Here is a 22,746-nt window from a genome sequence, read left to right on the forward strand (position 1 = left end):
AATTCTGTCCCCTTTAGGCAAACTGAAAAGGAGCTTTTTGTGGCACCTTGAAAACCGCTGGCTGTATTGTGGCAGCCGCGTTCGTGGACCTCTGGCACCCACTTTGTTGGAAGTAGGGAGTGGCACACAAAGTAGAGGAGAAACCTTTTGAGCAAAGGAGGTTAGAAGGCCACACAATTTTTGTGCAGGCGATACGGCGGAAAGACGTTTTGAACTTAAGAGGCGGTGCGAGGATGTTCATCAGCCTTCTCTGTAATGGAAAAACTGGAATCCAGAAGAAGGCCGTGCTTCCTGTAAGCAGTTCAGTTCTTCGGGTTGCCCGAAGTCGCCTTTCCGCCCGTGCATTAATAAACCGGCTGGCTGCGCTCACCGCATTATGCGGGACTTTAAGAGGTTAAAGATAAGCAGAAACCCCTGCTAATTATTTTGCACTAGCACTAAAGCCTATTTTAAATTAAAATAAAATGGTTCTGGTGGGTTTTCCAGGCTGTGTGGCCGTGGTCTTGTTACCGCTGCTGCTTAGGTGGCATTCAAGCGGTACGGGTTCAAGAACAGCGATAGTGAGGCGCAGGAAGCCGGTGTTCTTCGAAAACAGAGTATCTTTATTTGAAAGTGATTGATACAGCTCAGGCAAGGGACCACGTGGCCGTAGCCGAGCGCAGGACCTTTTATACACGAAGATCAAAAGAGGGCAAGGGGGCAGGTAAGAGGGCAGGCCTCTTACCTCGTAACAATAAAGAGTTATCAACACATAAAAGAAAGGTACGGTTAGCTTTGCTGAATGAGGACTCCGGGATCTCATCAGGCGTCTTCCTGCGAGACTTCAGGATAATGCAGAAACAAAAGAGGCTGGAAGATCTTCATTCATAAAACTGAGTGAGGATTTAAATGCACCCGGGTATCTGGTTATCAGATGGGCCGCTTAAACTTATGAACTGAATCTAACAAGCCTCGGTTCGCGTAACAAAAGAAAGTTTCGTCGGTCAAACGGTGGCGCTTGGCACGTTCTTCAACGGCTGGGGCATGCGGTTTAAATCATCAGATTCAGTTGCTCAGTTCCAAAAGGATGTCTGTTTTTGCTAAAGAGATTTACCGGGTGTTGGTCCAAATTGAATTCCAGGACTAACTTCCTTGGGTCTTAATATCAGCTGCTACAAGCTATTGCTTTTACTAACAGATACAAATATCTAAAGTAACATTTCTAAGTTAAACATTAGATGCAATCCTAAAGAACTTACAATATAATAAAGAGCGTCCACATATATAAACAAGAATATCCCAAACTAACATTAATAAACCTTGAATCAACTGGAAAACCTAGTTAAGATGTATTATTGACATAAGCATAAACATTAGGCAAACAATAAATCCAACACTGAGGGGCTTACACTAAGTCTTAAAAGAAATAAAAGCAGGAAGAAAACCATGTGAAATATTGGCACAACCACATATACAAGTCCTTTCCAGACCCTATGGAGACTTCTGGGTAACACTGGTCTCTGTGCTCTGGTCCTTAGCCAGTGCAGTCTGGCAATAGGCTCAGGAAAATATTTTTATAATATTTTTATATTTTCCTGGCAGTAACAGTCTGGTGGATCTTGTTCCTAACGTTTCACCTGCATCTGTGGCTGGCATCTTCAGAGGTTATGTACCCGCAATACAATACTATCAACCACATCTTTGCATAACAAGTTCCACCCAAACACTTACTTTGTCGAAGGCTTTCATGGCCGGATTCAATTGGTTCTGGTGGGTTTTCCAGGCTGTGTGGCCGTGGTCTGGTGGATTTTGTTCTTAACGATCATCATCCACAACAGAAAAGGGGCATAATCAAAATTCTGACAGATCGTGCAAAACGAATTTGTGAACCTCATCTCCTCCCTGATGAAATCAACCATCTATTTATTTATTTTTATTATTATTTTATTGGACTTATATACCGCCCCATCCCCGAAAGGCTCTGGGCGGTGCACAACATATAAAATACAGTATAAAATAAGTAGTAATTTAAGGCAGCGATAAAAAGTTTTCATTCCTATTTCAATTATAAAACTCAACAAATTAAAGTGGCGTCCAGCATTCCAGTAATAAAAATCCCTCCCCCCTCAGAGACCAGGGGTAGGGAACCTTTAACACTCAAAGAGCCATTTGGACCCGTTTTCCACGGGAAAACAAAACCACACCTTTGCATTGCAAATTCCACCCAAACACTTAATGATTGGTTCCCCACCCTGACACATGGACAATATACCACACTAATCTTTCCCTTCTCACTTAGACACAGTGTGAAACAGACTTTTCTCTGTGATACACCTCTGAAGATGCCAGCCACAGATGCAGGCGAAACGTTAGGAACAAAATTCACCAGACCACAGCCACACAGCCCGGAAAACCCACCAGAACCACTTACTGATTGGTTCCCCATCTTGGGACATGGACAATATATCCCCCAAACATTTCCTTCTCTCTGTACACAGTGTGTGACAGACTTCCCCCTGTGATATACCTCTGAAGATGCCAGCCACAGATGCAGGTGAAACGTTAGGAACAAGATCCACCAGACCACAGACCACCAGAACCAGTTGAATCCAGCCGTGAAAGCCTTGACAATGCATAAAATAAAGTGGGCTCAAGAAGGGGGGGACCCCCTCCTCTTCCCTCCAGGAGAGCAGCCCATATTGTTTGGGGCGAGGAAGGCTCCTGGGTTGGGGGAAGGTGGGCGGGAATTGGATGGAATGTTGTGAGTCCTGCACACCCATTGGCTGGGGGTTAGTCGTCGGACATTCCATCCCTTAGGCAATTATGTATAAGGGTATATAAAGTTCCCTGGGGTTGTACGGGATCATGGACAAACTAGTTTTGCCCTACAATTGAATAGGCTTTGAGAGGTACTCGTGAGAGCACCCGGTGGAGTTAACAAAAAGCCCACGCCGCATCCTAATAGGCATTGGCTTAAAAGAGCAAGCGGCAGCTACCACGAACAAGGCTCCCCCTCATCAAAGCCACTTGGTCAGGGCACAAAACAGGACAGAGTCTTCCCTGAAGGTGTAGCGAGGATTGCTCGACAGTTGTCCCACATCAAACGCGGCTTTGCAGGTTTCAGATGTCAGCCAAAGGTTTCCGCAAGCCACAGCAGTGCAGGGCCTACTCCACTTCAAACTCTTCTTCAGGGGTTTTACTCGGTGGTTCAGGCTTGGTAAGCTTGAGGGGTGTGTAGGTGTCACCTTCAGGCGTGACAAGGCCCTGGAAGATGGAAAAAGGGTGGAGGAGAGGGAGTCACCAGCAGCACGCAAGCCTCAGCAGTGAGGTGGGAGAGCCACGGTCGAATTCGGGCCAGTCTCAGCAGTGAGGTGGGAGAGTCACGTTCGAATTTAGGCCAGTATCAGCTGTGAGGTGGGAGAGCCACGTTCGAATTTGGGCTAGTCTCAGCAGTGAGGTGGGAGAGCCATGTTTGAATTTAGGCCAGTATCAGCTGTGAGGTGGGAGAGCCACGTTCGAATTTGGGCCAGTGGCTTTGGGCCAGTCACACTCTCAGCCTAACCTACCTCACAGGGGTGTTTGTGAGGATAACATGGAGAACCAGATTTTGGGTTCCCATTGAGGAGAAAGGCAGAATATAAATGAAGCAAATAAAAATAAATAAAACGAGATGCACGTGTTTTGAAAAGGGGCAATGGAATCCTTGGCTACCCTCCAACATTCTGCAGGTGATAACAGGAACATCTTGTAACATCTGCATTCACACACCAAAGAATCACCACCTGAGGGCTTCCCAAATTTTACTCTAGCTGCTGGATGCTTTATTCTGAAGGAAGGAAAAGGTTGGACTTGGGGACATTGGAGCCACCTGAACAGAATTTGGGATGGACATTTGCCCCTCCCTTATTTTCCTGCTGGTAACTCAAAGCCAAGTCTTGGCATTCAGTATGAGCCAAAGGAGATCTCTCGGCCTGTGACTAACAGGCTGTGGCATTATGAGTCATGCTGGAAGAAATTGAGCCAACTGGGATGTCCCCATGATGCGTTCACTGCTTTAAAGTTGACTTCGGTCTGCAGGGTTGTATATTGCTATGCACAGTTTTATTTTGTCTATTATTTTACATAGTCAGCTGTTTTGAGTTCAGTATAGGAGAAAAGAGGGGTTAAAATATTTAAAGAAATAGTCTGCCTTCTACTGATTTCCAATTGGCTGTTATGGGATTTCCAGGCTGTGTGGCCGTGGTCTGGTGTGTTTTTTTTGCTCCTAATGCTTTCCAGGGAGGAAAGTCTTTCCTGACCCCCAGAGCGGCAGTCGGCATTACCCTGGACATATAAGAAAGGGCTGTGAGCACTGGCCCAGCCCTTCCTCTCACAATCTGCCCAGAGGTCAGTGGTTCAATTCCTGGCACCTCCAGCTGAAAGAATCATGTACTAAGTTTATGAAAGGCCTTCACTAGAGACCCTGGAGAGCTTTTGCCATTCAGGTCAATCCAGAGGCGTATCTAGGGAAAATGGAGCCTGGGGCAAAATCTGAGGGGGTACCCCTTGTCCCCGGGCGCCACTCTTCTGGTCACGTGAGGGGCGCAAAATCGGCCCGGAGGGGAGGTCACAAGAAACTGTAGGCTGCTGGCTGGGAGCCCAGCTGGCTGGGGGAGTCTGGAGGGGTAGGTAGGCACCCTAGACCTTGCCCATGTCTATGGTGACATGGGCGGGGAGTGCGAGGGGAGTGAGGAGTGGAGCTGGGGTGGGGGGCAGATTCTGCAGGGTGGGGGCAGGGCAGAGGCTGGGGGGCATCCTGGAGACAATTTGTCTCCGGGCGCCATTTACCCCTGATACACCTCTGCCCCCAGTGCCCAGGTCTACCACTCAAAGCCAGCAATGGTGCCCAGCAATGGTGCCCAGCAATGGTGCCCAGGTCTACCGCCTGGAACTGGCCAGGGCCCGGCACCCCTCCCACATGACTAGATGATGTGCGCCCGGGGACATGTGATACCCCATGTCCCTCTGGCAGATACGCCCCCGGGTCTATCTGAGGTCCAGAGGGCTGAGCTTCAGGAACAGACTAAAAAAAAGCCAGAGTTCTGTTGGCTAAACTGGTATGTTAATGTTTGAATGGTTTAAATATGGTTATATATTTATTTTATAACGTATTTAATGCATTTTATGCTGTGTTTGTTGGTTGCCTGGAGCTGGGGTATCAAATTTAATGAACTAAACTTTTAAAAAAGTGTTTTACATTGTTTTTATCAGTTTCTCATTCTAGCTCATCAAATCTTAGCTTCTTCTTTTTTTTTTCAAAATGGAAAAAGCCATTTACACATTTTTGGGATGACATACATCAAGCCACAAACTAGGGATACAAATATTTCAGCGAAAAGATGCCTAGAACTGCTGTCCCACCCCACCCCCACCCAAAGAATATAGTCAGATACTTACTGTATAGATTCCTTCCACTTTCTAGAAAAAAATACAAACAGAGATGAGTAGTTAGAAAAACAGGAAGCAAAAACCAGCCAACAAAAATATTCGCTTCTTCAAACTTGTCCGGTCACCCTTCTTCCCCGCCCCCCAAAGATCCAGTGCCAGAAACAAACAGAAACAAACACCCTTGTACTTAATCAATTCATTTGAGAGCAAAAAGTTTGCTACATTTTAACTGCTGGCAGGGTTTCTATTTGTCCATCACACCAGGCAGAAAACAGGGGTGGTGTTTCCAAGGACAAAAAAATGAACCAGTGGTGATAGTTGGATCTGTTGGGTTTCTAGCCCTTTATGCATGCCCTGCTTATCCTAAGGCAGTTTGTTCTGCAATGGGGTCTCCCCACATTTCTCTGTTTATGTGCGAGGAGACCGCACTGATTGCTCTAGTCCAGTGACGGCGAACTTTTTCGAGACCGAGTGCCCAGATTGCAACCCAGAACCCACTTATTTATCGCAAAGTGCCAACACGGCAATTTAACCTGAATACTGAGGTCTCAGTTTAGAAAAACGGTTGGCTCCGAGGTGTGCGTTACTCGGGAGTAAGCTTGGTGGTAGTTGGTGGCTTTGCTTTGAAGCAACCGTGCAACTCTTCCAACAGGTGAATCATGACCCTAAGAGTACGGTGACCAGCCGTCCCGATTTTCGCGGGACACTCACGCCGCTTTTATTAGAGTTGTCCCGCTCCACGCCGAGCTTATGCCAGCTTGTCCCGATTAGGGACAATGGTCTCTGTACCTGGCAGCACTTACCGCCTTTTGCGGCGGCGCTCCCCAGTCAGGAAACAGGGAAGTGCCCCAGCTGCCGCAGTGCCTTATGGGGCGCTTCCCTCCTGACCGGGGAGCGCCGTGCAAAAGGCAGCCTGGTCAGGAAACAGGGAAGCGCCCCTAACTGGGGAGCGCCGCCGCAAAAGGCAGTGTGCTGCTGCGGGTGCGCGCGCGCCCCCCACTTTTTAATAAGAAAAATCTGGTCACTTTACCTAAGAGGGTTTACTCAGAAGCAAGCCCCATTGCCAGCAACCAAGCTTACTCCCAGGTAAAGGATCACACTTTAGTTCTTTACATGAAAATTGGTGGGGTGTAACAGCGCTTAACAGGGTTACCTACACTGCTTCCCCAAAACTTAATGCTAATAATCAAGCCCAGCGGCCCAGGCCAGCCTAGTGTGTGGGGGAGGGGAGGGCGACTCTGTTTGCTCGTGCCCATAGAGAGGGCTCTGAGTGCCACCTCTGGCACCCGTGCCATAGGTTCGCCATCCCTGCTCTAGTAGTCAAACCACCATTTTGGCTGTCCCTGCTTCCAGGTCTCTCTTGGATTGGTTGGTTGAATGTCAGCCTTTCCCCCATCTTTTAATTTGGGGAGGGGGGTCATTTTAATGTTCTCTCACTCCTGCAATAGAACATTACTGTAACAAGAATTATTTTAAAATGGCCCATGTGTTTCCCGGAAATGCCTGCTGAGGAGTGGGCAAAACTCCTCCTGGGTGGACAGGGGAAGGTGGAGATGAACGGAAAACCTGAAGCAGGACAAATGGATGTGGGTCTGTTTTGCTTTTCCTACACAGGCAGGGTGGAGGTGGGGGAGGGAAATCACACTTTCCCTGCTCTCAGAAACTGCAGGGATTATTGTATCTGCAGGGTGGTGATCTTGGGAGGGTGGAAATCTATGTGCAACAGAAAGCCTGCCCCAAAGGGAATGTATGCTCACTGCGGGGCAGACCACAAGCCTAGAGCAGGGATGTCCAACCTTGGCCCTTTAGATGTTCATGGACTACAAGTCCCATCAGCCCCTGCCAGCACTGACCCATCTCACAGGGTGTTTGTTGTGAGAGGGCGGGAAGGAGGAGATTATAAGCCCCTTTGAGTCTCCTACAGGAGAGAAAAGGGGGATATAAATCCACACTCTGTTTCTTCTGATCAAAATTTCACAGGAGGATAGGGATAACAATGCTCAGGGTCACCCCCACAGGTAGCTCCACTGCAGGTAAACGTTATTTTGGGTGTGGGGTAATTTAAATCAGGACTCAATGATCATACACATTCTTTTACTACCTAGAAAGGAGGGAGGCATTCGGATTTACCAGCTCTGGCACTAACCATCTTGGATTTTGTCCAGTACCACCTATCTGATTACAGATCACTGAGATTATGTATACAAAACGCCACTCTGAACGCATGCTGCAGACATGCTAAATAGTATTAATATTGTTATTAGCTGAATTTACCTCATAGATTGCCGAAGAGTCCTGTAACTGTTTTGATTTCTTTCGGTATTGAATCTGAGGAAGCAAAATGCAGGGAGAATTAAATCAACCCAGAAGCTCTCGTGTAACTCTAATCTAAGGTATAACAACATTATTAAAAACTTGTAATAAAAATAACCTTCTGTAAGCAAGGAAAAGATAGATCAGTGACAAAGCCACCTTTTACATCATAAAGCAATATTCTATATGGTGTTGTGGGCTTTCTGGGCTGTGTGGGTGTGGTCGGGTAGTTTCTCTGGAGAAACAAATCTTACTGTGATATGCCTCCAAAGATGCCAGCCATAGATGCAAAAAGTTAGGAGCTAAAACTACTAGACCACGGCCACACAGCCCAGAAAACCACACACCCCAGCTGATTCTGGCTGTGCAAGCCTTCGACAATACAATATTTTATGCTTATTTATATAATGGCAGCCTTTTACAGTTTCTGTCTTACTATATTTCCCCTCCCCTCAGAATCTCAGGGTAGCACACAGAGACCCCTCCCCCACCCCCATTTTATCCTTAGAACTACCTTGTGAAGAAGGTTAGGCTAAGAGACTGTGACTATAATATTGTTACCAATGGGAAAATAAACAAAATATTTTCCTGAAGTCAGGTTGCCTGGCTACACTGGCTCCCTGCCCGGATACAGAGACCTGTGTGGTTCAGAAGCCTTCATAAGGTTCACAAAGAATGTATATGCATGATTGTGCCAATGCTATATGATTTCCCTTGTGTTTGTGTCATTCTAGGATGTAGTAAAAGCTCCTCTTAATTAAGTTTATGCCTGCAGTTTAGGATTTTAGTTTAATAAGGTTCTTCAGTTAGGTTAAGGTTCTATTAGTTTTAAGCGAGCCCTGCCAGTAGGTAGATGTACAGTCTTGCCTATAAGTATAAGTATGTGTGTTTATCCTTTAAGGTTTTCCTATTGTTTAAGTTAGAAATGTTATTTTTGAAATTTGTGTCTGAGAATAGAAGCAATAGCCAGTTAAGGTCTGATATTAAAGAACCAGGGAAGTTGGCTCTGGAATGCAGCTTAGACCAACGCCCAGCCACCCTTTGATAAGAACAACGACCCTCTTTGGACTTGCTAATCGAATCTGTTGCCAGCACCCAAGGGTCACCCAGCCGTTGGAAGATGTCACCCTGTTTTGCTATTGGACTGTTTGAAGTTTTATTCTCAGGATCCAGAAGCTCATTGGACTTTACTTTCAGGATCCAAGAATTCATTGGATCATTTAAACTTGTCTTTGTCTAACACTCCCAAGGAACCACCTCAGGCAAGAAGTTGCAAGCTTTTCTTCTGGGATTTGATCTCATCAGCATGTGCAAAGGGATTGTTTTCTCCCTTTGGTGTTCTAGGATATTTTCTCTGTACTAGATGGAGGGAGACCGCCCCCTTCCTGGGTTTTGCACTATGGGGGTGGGACTGCCCTACACCCCCTTTCTGGGTTACTGGGAAATGTATAAAAGGGGCTGATGCACAGCCATGGGGGGTCCTTTTGCTGAGCTGTGCCAAGAAATCACTTGCAGTAAAATCCTTCCTGCCTTGAAGAAACGCCGGCTTCCTGTGCCTCATTAAGTTGCTGAGCTGAAATCACTTATTGTTACTGGTAATTCTCTGTAACAATATCAAATACAATTTTCAGGCCTAATCTCCTGTCCTGCGCCCCTGCAATACCCCTCTCAGGAAGATCCACAGCAAAACTTAGAATATTCCAAAAAATAACTACAATTTGTTTCCAGCTTTGCCTTGCGGCCTAGCTTCTCTTTTAAAAGAGCAACGGACTACTGCCTGAAAAGCTGAGCATCTATTGCTGATTCACAGTGGTGCAAAAATTGCCACACTCTCAACTTAACCTACCTCTCAGGGCTGTGGTAAGGATAAAATAGAGGACAGAGCATTAAAAAAATACCCACACAATTCTCCTGCTAGTCCACATGGTGATTTCTGCATGACAATTTTCAATGTAACTTTGCTTTAATTGCCACAGTGAATGCAAAGTCAGTGATGTAAAATCATGGAGTTTTCAGGGATTGCTAGAGTGTCAGACAACATGTGACATCACTCTCTTTTACTTGGCCAGAAGTGACAGCATAGCATTGCATGGCGCCCTTTGACTCTTATCAAGACTATCACAACTACCTGACAACGTTTCAAAGGTCTGGGAGGGACTCACCTTCAGTCGACAGTAGAGGAAGGTGAGAGTGATGCCGTAGGCAAAGAGAATCCCATCCAAAATGTAACATATCTCAGGTTCCTTCAGGGCGTCTGCAGTGAGACAAGGTGCATTTTTGTGACTGTAACAAAACTGTAACTAACGATGAACCGTGAATGTAACATGTGATACACATGTGATACACATGTGAATATACATGTGATACTTTGTTGATATGTATATATTGTATACAGAGGTGGGATCCAGCAGGTTCTCACAGGTTCCCGAGAGTAGGTTACTAATTATTTGTGTGTGCCGAGAGGGGGTTACTAATGGGTGATTTTGCCACGTGAGTTTTGCCTTAGTTACGCCTCTCCTCTCAGCAGTAGCGCGCAGAACTTGAAGCAGTCTAGCAGGAGGTGCATCGGCGTGCGTGTCAGCCTGCGCCTACGTGCATTCGTTTCCCACCCAAGGACCGGCGCAGCGGCTGCATCCTGCCACCAGCCTTGTAAAGTGAAACGTGCCCCCACCTCTGGAGATGCCATGCATGCATACACGCCTTACTGTCATGCCCCGCCCAGCCCCATTGGCATTATGCCACAGTTTGAATCCCACCACCATGGGGACCTGTTACTAAAATTTTTGGATCCCACCACTGATTGTATATGTTTTCTCTCTCAGTTAAAGTAAATTTCTTCTTATGTTTTATGAACTTCTGAGGTAAAACGGCTGGTCTTTTGAGAGAGAACCATTCTAATTTGACATGCCGCACAATCCACATTTCTGCTCGTTACTCTGCTTGACAGGATTATATATTGTAAATATACCTGTTGCCCTTCAAAAACAACATTTCCTACATGCCTATCTTAAAATGAAAAGGACTTCCTACTAGAGTTATACTTTACTTAAACAAATACATTTCATTATAATCCCTAAAAATTATTAATCTTGAACAAGTTAACTTGCTGGAATATTAATATACTTGCATAATTCTTCAAATACCAGTACTTTAACTTAGACATTTTCGTTTCATATCCCCTAGTGACTCCTTTTAGAATATTTCAGTTCCAAATATTCCATATTGCAAACTGAACATAAAACATTTGTATTCTTGTTCTCTTTTCAAATAAACAGTTAATGGGGTCCCAAATTTTAACAATTTTTTCCAAATTACAATACTTAAGTGTAGTAGTAGTAGTAGTAGTAGTAGTAGTAGTAGTAGTAGTAGTAGTAGTAGTAGTAGTAGTAGTAGTAGTAGTAGTAGTAGTAGTATTTATTGCATTAGCCTTAGGCTGTCACAATCAATATATAAAACAAAGGTTAAAAGACATATACTGTAACTACAAATAAATTACATTCAAAGGATAAAATCTTCTGAATTGGAATTGTCCAAAATAAAGTGGAAACTATTTTAAAGGAATTATGGCTAAGCCTGCCCTTTATAATACCTGCTAATTTCTGGTAAATATTGTATAATACAATAAGCATAACTCAGTTCCAATTGCCTATATCAATGTATCAATGGGAAATGTAAAAGCGCAAAGTACAAAATCCAACACAAGATACTAAAAGCAATACAATCAATATGACCTGATACATTTAAACACCAAAGGGGAATGGGCTACAATTTGGCTTTGTTCGGAGCCATTAGGGCCGTTTATTAATACTGATAAAAAGATGAAAGTGGCCACACAATATTTAAGTGTATGGGGGATTTTCTTAATGCCCTCCTTCACAGAACATTTCCCCTCAGGGTTCTCTGAGGAGCAGGCATTGATTGTAGAGTTGGTTGAAGGTTGTGATGTAGATATATTCACCTATACTTTACTTCAGAAGAAGAAGAAGAGTTGGATTTATACCTCCCCTTCCTCTCCTGCAGGAGACTCAAAGGGACTTACAAACTCCTTTCCCTTCCTCCCTCACAACAAACACCTTGTGAGGTAGGTGGGGCTGAGAGAGCTCCGAAAAGCTGTGACTGGCCCAGGGTCACCCAGCTGGTGTGTGTGGGAGTGTACAGGCTAATCTGAATTCCCCATGTTACACACTGCCAACTGTCATAACACCCAGATAAGCCTCTACAGCTCAAGCGGCAGAGCGGGGAATCAAACCCGGTTCCTCCAGATTAGAGTACACCTGCTCTTAACCACTATGCCACTGTTGTAGTTTCAGAGCGTAGCCATGTTGGTCTGCTATAAAGCAGATTCAAATTCCATGGCCCCTTAGAGAGCAACACGAGTTTCAGGTAGGGTTGCAAACCTCCAGCCCATTTATGCTGCAGTGAAGGAACCCTGTGACAGGTGGGACATGGACGGCATGTGTTTAAGGCAGCCTTCAAAGTTACAGCAAGGTCAGGCATCAACCTAGGAGCTGGCTAGCTTGAACTGTTCACATCAAACTTAAGAATCTTGCAGCACCTTAAAAGAGACTTATAAGTTTGTTCTACTGGTCTATGGATTCTTGTTTGAATGTTACATGCATATTGGAGACTTGTTTGAAGGAAGTCCTACGAATTCTCTGTCAAGTGATTTGGTGGTAAACACTCTTGCTGTAATGTGTTTTGGAGACTGGGACAAGTTCATACCCTTTATTTGGAACTGTGAGAAATTTTCGTGTTGTAAACAGCATTCAACGTATTTAAGCAGCAGTGGCGTAGGAGGCTAAGAGCTAAGTGTATCTAATCTGGAGGAACTGGGTTTGATTCCCAGCTCTGTTGCCTGAGCTGTGGAGGCTTATCTGGGGAATTCAGATTAGCCTGTACACTCCCACACACACCAGCTGGGTGACCTTGGGCTAGTCACAGCTTTTTGGAGCTCTCTCAGCCCCACCTACCTCACAGGGTGTTTGTTGTGAGGGGGGAAGGGCAAGGAGATTGTAAGCCCCTTTGAATTTCCTGCAGGAGAGAAAGGGGGGGATATAAATCCAAACTCCTCCTCCTCCTCCTCCTCCTCCTCCTCCTCCTCCTTCTTCTTCTTCTTCTTCTTCTTCTTCTTCTTCTTCTTCTTCTTCTTCTTCTTCTTCTTCTTCTTCTTCTTCTTCACATTTTCTAAGTTAAACAGCCCTTGGACTGCCAGTCAATGTTTGTGCGATTTCATTTGGTTGTATGCTTGTTGCACTAAACCCCAAGCATTGTAAATATGGTGGAACCCCCAGAGAATGGCTGGAGCTATTACCACTGATCTTCAGGTGACAGAAGTCAGTTTGCTTGAAGAAAATGGCAGCTTTGGAAGGTGGACTGTATGGCATTAAACCCCATTGAAGTCACAACAGCATGGTGTAGTGGTTAAGAGCAGGTGGATTCTAACCTGGAGAACTGGGTTTGATTCCTCACTCCTCCAATTGAGTGGCAGAGGCTTTATCTGGTGAACCAGATGTGTTTGCCAAAACAGATCTTTTTATAACATCCTAAAGACGTTCTATTTATGCTGTGCAGAACTGACCATGGACAAACCGTCTCTGCTCATCTCTTCCTTTGAAAACTCCACGAGGTGGAACTTGGTGGGGTCTCCCTGAGTTGGCTGCTTCACTTTGGGGAGGAAACCCATCTTGTAATAGTTTCTGAATAGTTCAAAACTGAACTTGGCAGCTACAGAGTATGTAAAACAGCCAGATGTATTCTTGCATGCTGCCTTAGTGTTTATGTGCAAGTACTGGCATGAATGTTTCCACATGAGGATTAAGGCTATCAACTTTGCCTGGTAAATGCAGAGAGATTTTGAGGATTATGCAGAGGGTGGAGTTTGGGGAGGACAAGTCATAGTTTCTGTGTGACACTCCAGGAATTCTATCCAATCTCTGGTAAAAACAATAGAGACATGGAAAAATTCCTAGAGCATCACTATGGTGGCTATTTTGCAGTCATTCTCAAGACTGGGGAGGGGGGGGCACTGTTTACCCACTGTGGGCAGGGCAAAAATGCAAGTCTTATGAAAAAAGGCCTGGTTTCCCTGTAACTGCTGTGACAACCAGTACAGTTTCTTAACCACGGTGCTGTGGACCACAGCTTTATTTAGTTCAGTTATTTAGGGAGGCATCACAGAGGCCCCTTCTGCACATGCAGAATAATGCACTTTTGATCCACTTTCACAATTGTTTGCAAGTGGATTTTGCTATTTTGCACAGTAAAATCCAGCTGCAAAGTGCATTGAAAGTGGATTGAAAGTGCATTATTCTGCATGTGCAGTGCACATTTTAAAAATACATTTGCTTGTCTTTCAGCGTGAGGTTCTTTTGAACCCAGTTGTTTTACAGAAGAACTATATTTCATGAGTTTGCCCTCCTCCCCCAAAGACAGAGATAAATGGCATTATCGCCTTGGCCACCACAACGAACCATTTGATTAACGGGTATGTTGTGAAACCACACGCCGCGGCAGCCCTTCCGATGCTGTTGATGCAGCCCAATTGTGAAGGAAGAACTCAGAGGCGCAACAAGATCCTTTGATCTGACCACCACGCTTCTCATCCTGTGCAGCAAAGAAACCACTCCCTGAGTGTGTACATTCAAGGGGATAATCCTGCAACATCTCTGTTGTGTGTATGAGTATATGTCAAGGGGGGATCTTGTAGTGTCTCTTCTGCATACATGTACTTTAGAGTATGGTCCCCTATTTCCAGGTGTGGTCTGGAGATCTGCCAGAATTCACAACTCATTTCCAGAGGTCAGAAATCAGTTGCCCTGTATAAACAAAATGGCTGCTCCAATGGGTGGTCTCTGTGGCATGAGGTTGCTCATCTTGCTCCGCCCCACCCAAATCTCCAGGAATTCTTAATTCAAATTTTCCACCCCTAACTTTATAGGTGGCAAAACTGTTTGTGTTTTTAGACAGATTTTGTACAGGGCTGTGAGGATTTTATGTAAGATTTAAGTAAACGAATCAGTGGAAGGGACCTGGTGAATAGGGCTGCCAGCATTAGACTAGGACCGTGGTGGCGAACCTTTGGCACTCCAGATGTTATGGACTACAATTCCCATCAGCCCCTTCCAGCATGGCCAATTGGCCATGCTGGCAGGGGCTGATGGGAATTGTAGTCCATAACATCTGGAGTGCCAAAGGTTCGCCACCACTGGACTAGGAAATACCTGGAGATTTTGGGGGTGGAGCCTGAGGTGGTGGAGCTTGGGAAGGGGAGGGACTTCAATGGGGTATAAATAATGCCATAGAATCTACCATCCACAGTAGCCATTTTCTCCAGGGGAGCGGATCTCTGTTGCCTAGAGATCACTTGTAATAGCAAGTTTTCCTTCTGCACATAATGCACTTTCAATTCACTTTCCTTCTGCACATAATGCACTTTCAATTCACTTTCCTTCTGCACATAATGCACTTTCAATTCACTTTCCTTCTGCACATAGTGCACTTTTCCTTCTGCACATAATGCACTTTCAATTCAATAATGCACTTTCAATTCACTTTCACAATTGTTTGCAAGTGGATTTTGCTGTTCCGCACAGTAAAATCCAGCTGCAAAGTGGATTGAAAGTGGATTGAATGTGAATCATTCTGCATGTGCAGAAAAAGTCTTAGAGGTTAACAATAAGCAATCAACCAGGTAATGACAGCCCGTGTGCACATTGTCCCTGTTAATTTGTTGTTGTGAGCCCTTTGTAGAGGGACTGTTTGGTTTAAGTTTCTTTGTGTAAATTATCACGCAATAACAAGCCTCTGCAGATACTGTTTATGTTGTTAAGTTTAACACAGTATCTGTTTTAAGTGTTTATTGAATATTAGGGACACTGGTACAATAATACCATTAGCCATAGAGATCTTTGCTTGGATTGTTAACCTTTGAGCAACGTACCCCACTTTCATTATGGTTGAACCACCTGGAAGTTGGCAGCCCTATTTATAAACCTGCCCATCAAACAAGATCATCCTCAAAAATACAGCTTTGAGTCTCCCAGGCTTCACAGACTGGTGGATTCCATGGCATAAGTCTCCATTGCCAAATCTCCAGAGGTTTCTCAACCTGGATTGGGCAACCTTAACCCTTCCATTAAGGTGGTCCAGATCACCCCTCCCTGTCGGAATAGTACCGGAACAGGGGCACATAGCCAAATATCTTGAACTATTAACTGAACCCCAAAAGAGATGGGTTATTACAAGGGCCAGATGCAATACTTTTCCATCGGCTGTTACAAAGGGTCGCTACTTATTTATTCCTCTCCAGGATCGGGTCTATCCAAACTGTAAAAACCAAGTGGAGACCCTTGTTCACATTATACTCGACTGTTTGAGATATTTGGGTATCAGGAATTTCTCTCCTGGTCTGGTCCTAAACAAATCTGAAAGAGACCCCAAATAACTCTGGCGGTGGAGCTTTTTGTTAAATACTTCACAGAGGCCATGTGTTTCTCTTGGCAGAAAGTAGCAACATTTCTTTTTACAAGTGACAGGAACTTCTTCTAAGTAACGCCCAATGCTTTAGATACAGTTTCTTCTGCCTGTGTTTTGAATGTAGCGCTTTTGATTTTGTACCTCAGAAAATGTCTGTAACGGCTCTGGAGCCTACTTTATATGCCTAATAAAGTTATTGTTGTTGTTGACTAAGATTAGGTGTATCCAGGAAGCAAACAGTATCCACCTTAAGAACATCTCATTTACCGCATGGAAACCTGAAAAAAAGAAGGAAAACTGCCCTTTTTTTAGATGTTCTGGTCTTCGCAGATCCAACCATCAACTGGGGCACACAGTATACAGAAAACCAACACACACAGACCGGTATCTACATAAAAATTCCAACCACCACCCACAACAAAAAAAAGGTATAACTGTAGAACTTCTGACAGATCCGGTGCAGAAACAAATTTGTAGAACTTCTACCTCCTCCCTGATGGAAATCAGCGTCTCCCTAGAACTGGGCCTCTGCAGGCTAATGGCTACTCCAAGAACAGAAATCAAGAAGGCCTTTGAAGACCAAGAGAAAGCTCCAGGAGGACTGAGGAGAAACAGCCCACTATAGGGAAAAATATTTCTACCTGCATACATCAAGGAAATCACAGGATCAAATAGAGGGAAACTGATGAAAAAAACATAACCTACAAACCATCTTCAAACCTACCAAGGAAAATACAGCAGATGCTATGCTTCAGCAAAGGATAAGAGAGACCCTCACTTCTGCTTAGAGGAGTCTATCACATACCCTCTGTAGCTGTGGAAAGGTCTACATAGAAAACCACAAAATGCACCCGGCATTCAGACTGCAAGATTAAGGAGCATAAAAGACACTGTCAGCTTAATCAGCATCCTTGAAAAAATCTGCAGTTTGCAGAACATGTTCTAAAACAAAACTGGACATAACATTTTATTTGTTGAAAACATTGATATTCTGGACAATTCAGAAGGTTACTATATCCAGACCTACACAGAGAGGCCATTGAAATTCACAAAACACCATGACAACTTCAACAGGTAGAAAGAAAGAGACTCTGAGAATTAACAAAGCTTACGCCAGTACCAAATGCCTTGCAAAGACCGAATCAAAGACCAAGAGACATACTAAATTCATGGACAATGGACTCCTGAACCCAAGACACAGGATTTGAAATTCACCAAATACGAATCTGCTGCTGCAGGAAATGCAATGTGACTCATAAATGTAAATGGACTGATAAACCCACCTTGGCAACTCAACCACACTTTTGCATAGCAAGTAAGTTCCACCCAGCATCGCATTGATTAGTTCCTCACCATGGGGACATGGACAATATATACTTCCACTAAAACATCCCTCCTTCTCACTAGACACAGTGTGTAGCCAGACTTCCTCTGTGATACACCTCTGAAGATGCCAGCCACAGATGTAGGCGAAACGTTAGGAACAAGATCTACCAGAACATGGCCACACAGCCCGGAAAACCCACAACAACCAACCTTGGTATTCTTTGGAAGTCTCCCATCCAAATACTTTGCTGAGCTGGACTCCTGCTTAAGATCAAAGATCGGGACAAGATCAGGCTTAGCCTACTAACCAGGTCAGGAGATCTGTTCTTTACTCTCTCCGAGCTTTTATCCTCCCAGCAATCCTATGAGGTTTAGCTGAGAGAATGTTTGGCCCAGTATTGATAGCGCTTTGAGCTGTGAGAGAATCTCAGCCCCGGACTATGTCTTCGAATTAAAATGATTGGACATTTATTCCGCTTTGTATTTATTTAGGTAGAAACTGGTTTGGTATTAGCGTAGAAATAGGATTTGTAAGCTCTCTGTATTTGTGATTGCATGGAACCGCATCGCATTCACGGCAGAGAGTCATCTCTGTCTCCACCTGACCCCTTCCCATTCACGTGTAAAAGTCTCCCTCTGATGCACGCTGGACAAAGGGAAACCTCGGTCAAGGGCTTCGGTTCTGCTCTAATCTCGTCAGCAGGCAGATAAGGGGACTCACCCCATCGGCTTCTTGCTTCCTGCTGACCCCGACACTGGAGAAAACCTTGTGTGTCCCCTGTCAGTGGATTGACGCTATCGCCGCCTCTCTGTTCTCTGGCGCTAAACTTGAGAAGGGATGCCTTATCGACACTGGATTGGTTCCTGCAATGTTGCAAATGAATGATTGGTTGTTTTGAATTTGTTAATGAATGGTGGTATTGTCTTTGGCTCTCCCGGCCCCTCCGACGGGAGAAAGTGTATCACTTATGGTTGCAAGGCTGCTGTAGGCAGCCGTTAGTGTTTGTGCGCGAAGGAGGTGCTGACATCTTAGGTCAGTCAGCATCTCAATAAATCACTTTTATTTATCCAAGCCTTGTCGGTCTTGCTTAGGGTTCCTGGCTGCCAGTTTCCAGAGCTGGATACCTCTGAACGGAAAGTATTATCCTGAGCAGGCAGTATGGTCTTAGATTCAGAAAATAGGAGCTTCCAGGGAATCCAATTCCCATCAGTTTCGGGTCAGCATGGGCCAATTGGCTACGCGCTGGCAGGGCTGATGGGAATTGTAGTTCCTGAACATCTGGAGAGCCGCAGGTTCCCTACCCCTGATCTAGATAAATGTCATGACAAGGGGGAATTTGACAGTGGAATTTGCTTTTGAAGAGTTGTGGAGTCTCCTTCTTTGGATGTTTTTAAACAGAGGCTGGATGAATACATGTCAGGAGTGCTTTATTCCTGCACTTCAGGGGGTTGGACTTGATGGCCCTTGGGGTCTCTTCCAACTCTATGATTCTACGACTGCCAGATCCAACTGCAAGGTTCTGACTGCCACCCCTACAGTGGCTTATATCTTTATTTATTCCCAGCTTTTCTCTTCAATGGAGACTCAAAGCGGCTCATAACCTCCTCCTCCTCTCCTCTTTTTTATCCTCAAAACAACCCTGCAAGGTAGGTTAGGTTGGTGGCATGACCGGCTGAAGGCCACCCAGCAAGCTTAATTTGGCAGAGTGGTCTGCAGCAGAACAAAATTGAAGGCACTGCGAGTAGCAGAGTGCTGGACTAGATGGACTCTGGTCTGATCCAGCAGGCTAGTTCTTATGTTCTTAAGGCAGCTGTTCCGTGGCCTCCTGGTCTCACAGGCTGGTGGGGGAAATCTTGCTCAGTTGGGCAACTGTGTCTACATTTTGCACTGGAAAGAGAAACTGGCTTTTGGTTTTTTTGCACTTTTCACTGCCAGCTGAAATCCAGTCTGTTCTCCAAATTCAGCTGGAAGGCAAGTTTCAGTTCTTGGAACAAAACAGTCACACAGCCAGCTAGAATTTCAACCTCATGACTGTCGTTACAGAACGATGTAGAAGTGTTGGGACGTGGGGCTGCCTGCTCTGGGCTGGTAAATTTCTGGAGATTTGGGGGAGGATGGAGCCTGGGAAAGGGAGGAACCTCAACATAGATGTTATGATAGAGAATCAACCCTCAAAAGAATCCATTGTGTCCAGGGGAATTGTAATCTAGGATATCTAGAAATCAGTTGTAATCCCAGACGAATTCTAGGCTTGTATGGAGGATAACTGTATTTTCTGCCCAGCTAAATGTGGCGCCTTCCTCTGGACCGGTCCAATGTCCTCTAGAGAGCAACACAGAAAAAGCCTTTGCCAGAAGAAGACTTTTGTGTTTAGTTGCACGGAGCATGTGCCATGCACTGTCACAATACACACATGCCTGTAGCCAGGGTGGGGCCCCACGTATAGCAAATGATTCAGCAACAGACGAAACAACCAGGCTTTTGAATATGGAATGTGACAATTTCCCATTTTCTTTTTTAGAATAGGAAAATGAATGTCTAAATAAAAAAAACAGGCGGTATCTGACATCCCCCTCCCTTGAAGTGACAATATTTTAAATTTCATCCTGATTTCGCCCTGTATCAAAGTTGAGTTTTGAAGCTCACAATCACCCTTGATTCTGACTGTGTGAACACATCCGCGGTGGCTTTACGAGAGGAGAAGGGATAATGCGAGGCATTCATTATATTTAGGGATAAGCTTCTGACCTGAAAAAGGACCGGCCAATTCTGCTCTTAAAACGTTGATGCTAGCAATTCGTGGACTTTGAAAATGCACAGCCTTGGACAAGGTTTAAGAAACTTCTCTGGATTACAAGAAAAGAACCAACTTGTCAATCATTTCTTTGGGAATGTGAATGCCAGCCCTGCTTTGACTCGAACTCCTCCCCCGCCCCCCACGTTGTGGGATAAACACCCACAAGCGTTGGCATTCTGAGAAATGAGAGTTCTGCTATCTTAGCTGGTTTTAGGTTTTTGCCGTAACAGCAACTCTTGGTTTTACTTTCCAACAGAAGATTAAAAAAATTACTACTGGACACAAGAAAAACGTGATAGATCCCAATCTGGATTTGCTGCTTATCCAGGTGGGGGTAGAAGATACCTGGTCAGCATGGTGTAGTTGTTAAAAGCAATGGACTCTAATCCGGAAAAACCGGGTTTGATTCCCTATTCCTCCACTTAAGTGGTGGACTCTAATCTGATGAACCAGGTTTGTTTTCCCCGCTCCTCCGCTTTTTTGAAGTTTTCCTGCTTTTCGAGTGATCTTAAGAAGCTACAGTTCTCTCCTAAACTCTTCAGACTCAGCTCCCACCGCTCCTTGGCACAAGGTGTCTGAAAAGTCTTGGAGAGGAAGGGAGGGAGTTTATAAGCTGCTTTGAGACTCCTTACAAGGGAGAAAGGCGGGATGTAAAACCATACTTTTTTTCTTCTACTCTAGGAAGCTCATCTATTATAAGGTTGCCCAAGCTCTTGTTCATCAAGAAGGGGCTCAACCTAGAAGAGGTTCATGGATTGCCGTGTTATGTTCTGTGCGGTTTTGATGGCTGTTGGGTTGGCCTTTTTAAAAACGTGAACGTATGATCCTCTTCCACACCCCTGCAAAGAAACTACTTGGGGAGAGGCTTGTGGGCTACTAAGGTGATGCCCCAGCTTTAGAATAACTTGCTCCTGCCTCACAAATACGGGTTCTTAAATATGTAGGTCTGTTTGCACATGTCTGCTTAAAATGTATAGCCGTTCACTGATGGGGAAGAAGTGGATTCACAATCTTTTGACAGATTAAATTGTTTGCCGGGCCCTCAGTTTAGGCACCTTTTAAAGATGGAGTGAAAGGATGAGATATCTTACAACAGAGGTTCCCAAAATGCCCGCCAAGAGTTTTCATGAAGTGGACAGGGCCAGGTAAAGCTCTTGCCCCGCAAGACTTCTGATTAACAATACATTTGACTGGTTCTGCAGATTTTCAAAAATGTTGCTTTTACAGTGTCTGCAACTGAATTACTAAAGCTAAGGTGTGGCGATCATTTTGTAGCTGCCTGGACCTCTTGCGGCAGCCATTTTGTGGCAGCCATTTTGCTGCTGGGCCCACCGTCCCATGCCAGAATTCTAAACATGTCTGCGTGCTCAGAAAGGTCACACAGTGCTCCCGCTACACCACGATGGCTATCTAATGACAAATTACCAAAAGCTATCACTAGCTATTAGAAAAGCAATTTTTCATATAACAGAATCATAGAATCGAAGAGTTGGAGGAGACCACAAGGGCCATCCAGTCCCACACCCCTGCCATGCAGGAACACACAATCAAAGCACTCCTGACAGATGGCCATCCAGCCTCTGTTTAAAAACCTCCAGAGAACAAGACTCCACCACTCTCCGAGACAGTGAATTCTACCGCTGAACAGTCCTGGAAGTCAGAAGGTTCTTCCTAATGTTTAGGTGGAATCTCTTTTCCTGCGCCTCGAATCCATTACTCTGTGTCCTAGTCTCTGAGGCAGCAGAAAACAAGCTTGCTCCCTCACCAACCTGACATCCCTTCAAATATTTAAACATAGCCATCATGTCCACCCTTAACCTTTGCTTCTTCAGACTAAACATCCCCGTCTCCCTAAGTCTCTCTTTGTAGGGCCTGGATCCAGACCTTTTGGATTTTTTAATAACCACCCTTCAAGTTCCCCATCCCAATCACACTAGAACCAATGCTCCCTTCATACGCAAACATGTCCCCCACTGCTTCAAGCTGGCCGTCAGCAATAAATCAACTAATAGCTGATTAATCCACCAATTAACCAGCTCCTCTTTGTATATGGATGATGGAATCTCAGCTGGGAAAATTGGCAACTGGTTCCTGCTTGCGCTATTTTTCCCCCCTGTGGAAATAAACGCTTCTTTCCTCGACAGCTAGATGACACGCACCAGAAATCCGTCGCACTGCCCGGTGTGGCATTTCTGCACCACCCTTCACCCCTTTACCTGCTTCCTCAGCTGTTAGGAGAACCAAGAGGGCTGTGAAGAGATGTAGCTTCATGATGGAGGCTTGGGTGGATTCGTTCTGCTGAGGTGAGCCCGACAGATGTGAAGCCAACCACCAGCCCTATGCGCTGCTCATGCGCCCGGCTTTGCAAATGTCCGGCGGCCGAGCTGAGCTCCTGCTGTGCTGTACTGGATTCGACAGGACAGCCCAC

The 22,746-nt window shown here is 45.1% G+C and overlaps 1 protein-coding gene across 1 annotated transcript; it reads right to left on the reverse strand.

Moving 5' to 3' along the window:
• Nucleotides 1-2,704: 2,704 nt before the first annotated feature.
• Nucleotides 2,705-22,666, reverse strand: FCER1G (Fc epsilon receptor Ig). The gene is made up of 5 exons (XM_048511244.1): nucleotides 22,535-22,666; nucleotides 9,882-9,973; nucleotides 7,681-7,734; nucleotides 5,416-5,436; nucleotides 2,705-3,243 (listed from the first exon to the last, which is right to left on the reverse strand). The coding sequence occupies exons 1-5, from the start codon at nucleotides 22,587-22,589 to the stop codon at nucleotides 3,145-3,147; spliced, it is 321 nt and encodes a 106-aa protein (XP_048367201.1). The 5' UTR covers nucleotides 22,590-22,666; the 3' UTR covers nucleotides 2,705-3,144.
• Between the last annotated feature and the right edge of the window lie 80 nt (nucleotides 22,667-22,746).

Source organism: Sphaerodactylus townsendi, linkage group LG01, assembly GCF_021028975.2.
Source record: "Sphaerodactylus townsendi isolate TG3544 linkage group LG01, MPM_Stown_v2.3, whole genome shotgun sequence".
In the NCBI taxonomy this organism is placed as follows: Eukaryota; Metazoa; Chordata; class Lepidosauria; order Squamata; family Sphaerodactylidae; genus Sphaerodactylus; species Sphaerodactylus townsendi.

Excerpts from the sequence above, each read along its gene's own strand:
- FCER1G (XM_048511244.1), bottom strand. The coding sequence starts at position 22,589 with ATGAAGCTACATCTCTTCACAGCCCTCTTGGTTCTCCTAACAGCTGAG. Across the intron at positions 7,735-9,881 it reads TCCTCTACTGTCGACTGAAG|ATTCAATACCGAAAGAAATC; the intron begins GTGAGTCCCTCC and ends TTGCTTCCTCAG. Across the intron at positions 5,437-7,680 it reads ACTCTTCGGCAATCTATGAG|AAAGTGGAAGGAATCTATAC; the intron begins GTAAATTCAGCT and ends ATTTTTTTCTAG.